This window comes from Arvicanthis niloticus, chromosome 26, assembly GCF_011762505.2.
Source record: "Arvicanthis niloticus isolate mArvNil1 chromosome 26, mArvNil1.pat.X, whole genome shotgun sequence".
Lineage (NCBI taxonomy): Eukaryota > Metazoa > Chordata > Mammalia > Rodentia > Muridae > Arvicanthis > Arvicanthis niloticus.
The window spans coordinates 24,039,042-24,047,171 of NC_133434.1; the positions used below are offsets into that span (position 1 = coordinate 24,039,042).

The 8,130-nt window shown below is 40.0% G+C and overlaps 1 protein-coding gene across 13 annotated transcripts in view; it reads left to right on the forward strand.

The window, feature by feature from the left end:
* C26H11orf65 (chromosome 26 C11orf65 homolog) overlaps window positions 1-5,634 on the forward strand; it is a 30,005-nt gene extending 24,371 nt beyond the window's left edge. For 10 of the 13 annotated variants that reach the window (XM_076925218.1, XM_076925217.1, XM_076925216.1 and 7 more), the window contains 2 exons: window positions 1,193-1,248; window positions 4,908-5,151. In XM_076925218.1, coding sequence (XP_076781333.1) covers window positions 1,193-1,248; window positions 4,908-5,071 — 220 coding nt within the window. In that variant the 3' untranslated portion in view covers window positions 5,072-5,151. Of the gene's footprint in view, window positions 1-1,192; window positions 1,249-4,907 lie in introns of all 13 variants that reach the window. The other 3 variants (XM_076925209.1, XM_076925210.1, XM_076925211.1) reach the window with 1 other exon arrangement.
* Window positions 5,635-8,130: the final 2,496 nt, after the last annotated feature.

The following is an 8,130-nucleotide window of genomic DNA, read 5'->3' on the forward strand; positions in this document are numbered from 1 at the left end:
AAACATTTTATAATGGGGAAAAAATTAGAAGCAGCCCTGATGTCCATCAGTTGATTAGGCAAGTTAAATGCAGTATGTCCACATAAGGTAGTATTACTCAGCAGTAAAACATCAAAATACTGGTGTGCGCCATGATGTCAAAGAATGTGCTTTGGTGTTTTTGTTTGTTTTCCTTTTCTTTTGAGGGAGAGGTTGCAAAGCTGGAAGGCATGAGGTGATGGGGAGATGAGCGGGATTGGGGTGCATGATGTAAAACTCACAAATAATCAATAAAAAGTCGGGAAAAAAGAGGGAGATAAAAGGGGACAGGAAGAATCAAGGTGTCAGTCATTGACAGAACATCAGATAGACCAGAGGAAGCAGAGGATGACCAAGGGGAAACTCCCCATTATTCAGAGATGCCTTTGTCATTATACCTGTGGAGACACTGGTGTGGACAAACCTCTGTGCTGTAGTCTTTTCTGTTAGATTCTGTGTGTAGTGGGATGAAATATATATATACTTTGAAATGGTGAGAGTTAACTTCAATCAACTGGAGACCCACACTTTTTTCTTAGATGTTTCCAAATTATGTACTTTTTTCACTTCATTCCAATTAAGTATGAAAAAGGCAAAGTTTTTAAGTGGACCCTGATAAGAGGAACTTTAAGACACAAACTATCTGATGCAAGATCAAACCTTTCAGCAACTTGGTCCTATGGCTGGAATAAGCAGCTACTTCTGTTGGCTTTTATGGTCTCCAGGCTCCCTTACTGTTATCTTTGTTTATAGTTGGCTTAATGACACCTTGTGTGGGAAAAATGTGAATATGGCATTTCTCCCTACAGGAAAATTGGTAAGTCAGTAATTTCTTGGAAAGGCTTCAAAAATCTGGATTTATACTTACAGATGAATTTGTTTTTAAAAAGACCCCATTGTTTTATTTTGAGACAAGGTCTTACTATATCATCCTGGCTGTCCTGAACTCAGAGATGCCTGTCCTCAGAGTCCTGGAATCAATGGATTATGCCTAGAGGGTTCCATTTTAATCTCTTGTAACTCCATGTCCTGAAGGTTGCCTTAGAAGCATGTAACCTACTAGGAGGTGATAAAGCCATGAAAACCAAACATTGAGACCAGTGAAGATGTCACCATTATGTGTTAATTTATTATTTAGTAGTAAGTCAATTAATGCCAATATGATATGTTGCAGGTACATTGCAAGTTGGAAAGAAACCGCTACAAGCAACTCTTCAGCTAACTTAAAGGGTAGGTGATTATTTTTTTGTGCATGAGTATTTTGCCTTCATTTAAGTGTGCCACCATGCATGAAATGCCTGTGGAGGCCAAAAGAGGGCATTAAATCTCCTGGAACTGGAGTTACAGACAGTTATATGTACTGTTACAATGGTTGCTGCAAAGTAACACAGGTCCTCTGGAAGAGCATAGAGTGTTCTTAACCACTGAGCCATCCTTCCAGTTCGAAGTAGGTGAGTTTTAACAATACTTTATGGAAAATCTGTATGAGTTCAAATAATTCTCTTCTTATGTGCACATATGTCTGTAACATTGACTTTGGGCTACACCACTTTGGCTCTCAGCAGGTTATAATTCCAGCCACCTGCCTAGGGAATCTTTGGATCTGTGAATGAAAGACAGACGCACGTGAGGACACACACACACACACACACACACACACACACACACACACACACGCACACCAATTAATTTTTAAAATGCCTTGGCTACCTCAAAGGCTGAGCACTCCCAAACCTTCTGCTGCTACCCCAGGGTCAGTTGGGAAGCCACCAGTGGTCTTGTTAATGATCTCCAATGGGCAAACTTGATTTGCCAAAATGGATGCCTCCAGATGTTAGAAATGTTTAAATTCAATGCCACTGTTGTCCTTTCAGTAATAACACACTGAAGACTGTCATTATGCCACAGAAATAACGATGATTCCAATATGTCTTAAGAGTTTCTATGCTGTGAAAAAACACTAGGACCAAAAACAACTTGGGAAGGAAAAGGCTCATTCACTTGCCTACAGGCCAGTCTTAAAGAGGCATTTCTCGATTAGGAGTCTTTCTTCCCATGTCTATGTTTGTGTCAAGGAGACAAAAAAACAACCAGCACAACAACCAAAGCCTGTGATTACCCATGATCAGAGTGTGACTTTGCTACCTCATCTGAGAAGCAGTCAGGCAGAGGTTATATTGTGGAGTCTGGGTTTGAGTTCTGGTTCTGCCGTTTACTAACTGTGTGAACTTGGGCAAGCTAAATAGTTCAACTCCTTCATTTGTAAAGCAAGAATAACAATAGTATCTATACCTAACTCATGGGTTGTTATGAAATATAAAGTGCTGAGATTAGTGCTGGGCATTTAACAGCGCTTAGGATATTGCCCAACACACATTACCCCATCAATAGGAGCTATCATTTTCTTTAGCTCATTCACTTACTCTCCGCTCACTGCTACCACCCAGATCCACCACATGACTGCCTTTCATAACTTCTGCAATGGCTTCCATGCTGATATTCCTCGAGTCTATTCTACATAACAGATAACGTGAACTCTTAGCAATTACAAAGAATGAACTGACTTGATTTTCAAGCAAATGTACAAAACAGGGTCCATTATCTGCATTTTCTGAGAAAGATGTTATGACTTGCTCAAGGTCAGTCTATGTTAGGATTTAACCTGTAGCAGGTTAAGATACCACAGCTGAAAACACTGCTGTATTTGGATGCCTTGAATATACATCTTTCCACACATGAACTTAGTTGACTAGCTATACTTACATGAACACATTCTGCTTTTTACCCAGACACATGACTATTCCTCAAACACACCAGGCAGTTTCTGCACTGGGGATTGAGATTAACGCTTATCTATTAGATTGGTTTAATCAGTATGATCAGAGTAGTCCAACAATAGCTGTCTGACAACAGAGTCTGAGGATCCAGTGGTTGAATATTCCATGGGGGCAGGGCAGAACATCAATTCTGAAAGCCTGGAGAGCTGCTTGTCTTCAGGACATGTTAGGAACCTGAAGAAGCTGATTCTGGTATCAGTGAAAGAACATAGCAGCAGTACAGATAAGCTTGCCATTAAAATGAAGGCAAGTAGGCAAAGCAAACTTTCCTTTTCCACCTTCTTTTATTTGGGATGCCACCAAAAGGTGCCACCCACATTCAACTAATCAAGCAAATCTCTCCAGATTGAGTGGCCTTCTATAGAACAATTTCTGGTAACCTTCTTTATAATAATAAAGGGCAGGGAGGTTTAGCCTTGCTACAGTAATCCCAAAGACTTTACACACAAGTGGTTCACTGGTACATAAAAGAACACAAATGGCAGATACAAAAAAAGAACCAACAAAAATTACTAAGGGTTATGGTATAAGGTATGTTCTTTCCAACTGTCACCTTTATAAGGCTAGATGAAAATTATTTTATATAGTGAAGTAAGATGGCAGCACTAGAATACACGCTGCCCATGCAAGAGGCCAGAGAAAGCCAGGCACATATGAGGCAGGGGCAAGGCAGATCTCTAAGTTCAGCGCCAGCCTGATCAAGCTAGTTAAGTTCCTAGGACAGCCAGAGTTACATAACAGAGGCCCTGCCTCAAAACACAACAAAACAACAGGGCATTCGTGCACAGGGGTGTGGGGGTATCCAGAGCAGATCTACAGAAGGAAATGGCCATAGCTAATTACAAAGCACTGTTTCCAAATAGTATGCACCATCACAGTTAATCCTCATACAACTAGGCAGCGCCTATGTAGTGGGTAAGATCACTTGCTGTGCAAGCTTGAAGCACTGTGCAAGAAAGGCCTTATAATCTCAGCACTAGGGAGTAGACACACGTGGACCCCAGGAGCTCACTGGTCAGTCACCATAGCTCCCAATTAATGATTCAAAGGAAAAAATGCTGGAGAAGCTCACCTTTCATCATCCTCTGGCCTTTGTGGGGGCACACACACACACACACACACACACACGAAGCAGGTTCTATCATAATCTTTAATTTTACAGATGAAGGTTTGGGCTTACAGAACATAAATGATTGCCCCAAACTACACAGGTAGTAAGACATTCTGTTGGGGGCCGACTTTTAGCAGAAAGCGGCTATCAGCTTTGCAGCCATCTTGAGCCATATACCCTGACATGAGACTTGAATTACAATAGCCTACAACAGCTGAGAACACTCCGATAATCTTGGTTTAGATACCTTGAGATTAAAGGTGTGTGAGATTAAAGGTGTGTGACTTAAGAGTATGACTTAGAAGTATAGAGATCAGAGTTAGAGACAAGATCTAAGGGCATGATTAAAGGTGTAATTTAGAGGCGTGGCTTAGAATCAGACTATAGAAGACAGAACCAGACATCAGACTAGAGAGAGATTCATACACATCAGACATTAGGTAGAATCTGCCCTCACCCTCGCTCTTGCTGAACCCCGACCTGTAGACCGGAGCAGCAGCTTGGGCCGGGATACAGTGGCCGCCCAAACGTGGGTCAGCCCAGGCCTCAACATTTTGCCTGGGCTGCAACATTTATTTTGGCTGCCCCAACGTGGGGCTAGTGTGGACCCCAACATTATTTTGGCACCTGAACAGGGACTCGAGCTTGGGCCCCAACATTATTTTGGCGCCCAACGTGGGGCTAGTTTGGGCCACAACAACATTCTCTGTGTGTGTTTGTTTTAGTTGTTTGAACAGGGTTACTCTATGTAGCCCTGGCTGTCCTAGAACATACTTTTTTTTTATCAGGCGGGCCCCAAACTCAAGAGATGCAGCTGTCTCTGCCTCTAAGTGCCAGGACTGAAGGTATTCGCCACCAAATCCAGCAGGGCAATGTTCTGTCATTTATCTTTAGATAGATAAATAAATAAATAAATAAATAAATCTGTCATTTATCTTTAGATGTCAAGCTTCAACGAATACAGAAAACTCTACAGAGCAACAACCATGAAAAACAAACAAAGGAAGCAGAGGAGTCAATATATGATGATTCTACTTACTATGAAAATGCTTTTACAAAACAACAGCTCACAAGATTAACACCTGATTCCGTGTTTGGCATGTAATCATAAAAGATTTCCTTTTCTGAGCAGTGGTCAAGCCCACTTTCCAGTGAAAGCCAAGAAACTACTTATTCTGACTACAATGACTTGTGTACGTCTTATTTACTTTTAGTTAAGGGATACTGAAGAAATACTACCCTGGACAGTGTATAGTCCCTCCTGGTATTCTGATAAGCTGTAGTTGTTTGACCGTTAGACTTAAAATAAAGATAATTTTTTGGCATTAAAAACCTTCAAATATAGTTTTGCTTGTAGGGCAGTTGCTCAGTGCAGGGCTCACTCACTCACCAAACACTCCTTCTCCAAATGGCCCTCACTTATTTAACTTCCTGAAGCATTCACTGAAGTGTTTTGTTTTGTTTTTGATGTGGTTTTGATGACTTAACATTTTTTAAAAAATTTTTTAAATTTATTCTTGATATTGACTCTTTTTAGCTGAATAATTGGCAAGTATTTTTATCTAAAACCTGTAAGCTTTTGTTGCTTCGCATGAACATTTTGGTCGGTGTGATTTCCCAGTCTGTCACTTTTGTGTTTTCTGTGCATCAAGAAAGTCTTTACTCCTACTAGTGTCTTATGTTTCCAGTCTTCTTGTAATAGTTCCGCATCTTACCTTTAGGTCTTGACACATTTGAGTTGATTTTGGTATAGGGAATCTTCTGCATTAAAATATAGTTTATCAGCACCAATGGAAATAAGAAAATAGTGCCCAGGTCAACATGACATTTTTTTGAACATCGGTGTAGAATCAGTTTAGTGGGGTATGTATCTTTATCTCTGGGGCCGTAAAGTTTTCACTATTGTAACTCAAGCATGTCCTGCAATCCTTTCAAGTTTTTTGTTGTTAACTACTGGCAGGTTGGTTTTCTGTATGAATTTTGTGATTCTCTAGTTCTCTAAAGGATGTTCCTTGTATGTTTAAAAGGACTGCATGGAGTCTACAGACTTCTTTGTCTGTCTGGTATGTGACTTTCATCAGCGCTTTGTAATTTCCATAGTAGAGGTTTTTCAGAACCTCAGCTGAATTTACTCCAAGGTATTTTATTTATAACTGATGTGAATGGATTTGCCTTCACAGAAGGTTTGTTAGTAGCAGGATGAAACCAAGCCGCATGTAGCCATTTTTGGCTTAACCTATCTAAACCTAAGATCTCACTGCAAACTAGTGAGCCCCAAAGTAAGAAGCTTAAGACTAGAGCAAGGCATCCCTGTCCTCAGCAAGGAGGACTATTACTAACATAAAGGGACAGACACATCCTAATGCAGGTAATGGTGATTTAAATATTTCTCATCAATAGATCCTTTTCTAGAAAAAGAAATGTGTGTGTGTACATATATATATATTTGTCCATAAAATGAATAAAATCATGTCACCCATCATCTGTGGCAAAATGGATCTGAAGGGCATCCTGTTAAGCAAAATTAATATTTCATGCTGTCTGTCACATGGAAGCAAGACCTGAGAGTACAAAAGCAACTGTAACTTATGAAAGAAGACACGGTGGCTGCAGGAAGGGGGACATCTCCCCAAGGAGAACGGACAGCAGACATGATCAATAGGTTTACATATGCACACACAATCGATATGCCTTAATAATGGTTCACTCACCACAAAACTTCACAGCAGACCAGGTATGAGAAGGAATTTCTTTAACAAGAAAATGCAGGAAATGGAAAACACTGGTACCTGAGCATTAGCCACCAGTCACAGGACTGTTCAAACATGATTGCTTCTGTACTGCACCAAACTGAGGATGTGGCCACAAGGGTAGAGGATGACAAAGTAACAAAATAGTATTAAATCTGGGAGGAAAAAAATACTTATAACATATATGATCGACTAAAACAGAGGTCTCCTAAGACCATCAGAAAGCACAGGTAATTTACACGACAACTCATAATAGTAGCAAAATTACAGTTCTGAAGTAGCAACAAAGTAATTTTATGGTTGGGGTCACCACTACATGAGGAACTGTACTAAAGTCACAGCATGAGGAAGGTTAAGAACCACTGCTCCTAATGAACCCGCGTACGTTTCTAGAAAGAATAAGACTTTATCTCTGGTTATTAGATGAAATGTCAATGGAAAGTAGCAAATTTTAAGTAATAAGAAAAGTCTGAGGAGATAGCCTATCAAAACTATAAAGGTGCCTAGGAAGAATGTAATATAAGTATGCACAGTCTCCTCAATAAGAACTGTAAGGAATGGTAACATTTAGGGAGGTCTAGGAATGAAGGGAAGTCCTTATAGGAGCTTTAACCATCAGTAAAACGGTGGTGACAAGTGATCAGTGACAAAACGGATTTGCAATATCATGCAGCCAGGGGAGGAGCAGAAATACTGCAAAATACTCAGTCATCATGATTATTCAGCAGAAGGAAACCACACCAAAAACAGTGTGAAAGGCTTTGTGCCCCTACTTGTTACAAGCGAAAGCACGACCATTTTGTACCTAACAGAATAAAAGTACAAACAAGGCAAAAATCACCTGGTTTAGAACTTCTGCTTTTGAACAATACACTACTAACTATACACTCTTACTCTACCATACATAAAATCACACATCCTGTTACAGCAAAGTATGGGGTTTTATTCCAAGGAATAATTTTCATTGTATGAGATCTTTACCAATCCTGATCCCAATCTTTCTGGATACTTTGATTACAGTGTACACAAAATTCATTTTGCCAGAAGCTGCAGAGAGGAACATGAAACCCTCAGAAGGAAGGAATTTGTTTTAAAACATGGTAAAATGAAACACATTTAGGATATTAGGATCTTTAGTTTTTCATATTTGAGAAAAGTCAACTAGATCATTTTTGAGTGAAAGTAAAAAACATTGTTCATTTGCCTTCCTGTTACAAGGTAATTAAGAAAACTATGAGACACACAGATTGGAATGCAATGTCCTGGACCGGCTGGTGATCACACAGCAGCAGCAGCCACCCCTTTTGCCTGGACTCTGAGCTCACTGTTATCTCTTTATAGAAACTAGCCCCATTCCTGGCACATACAACACTCAAATATTTCATAAAATGGACACATGATTGTATAGTCAGTA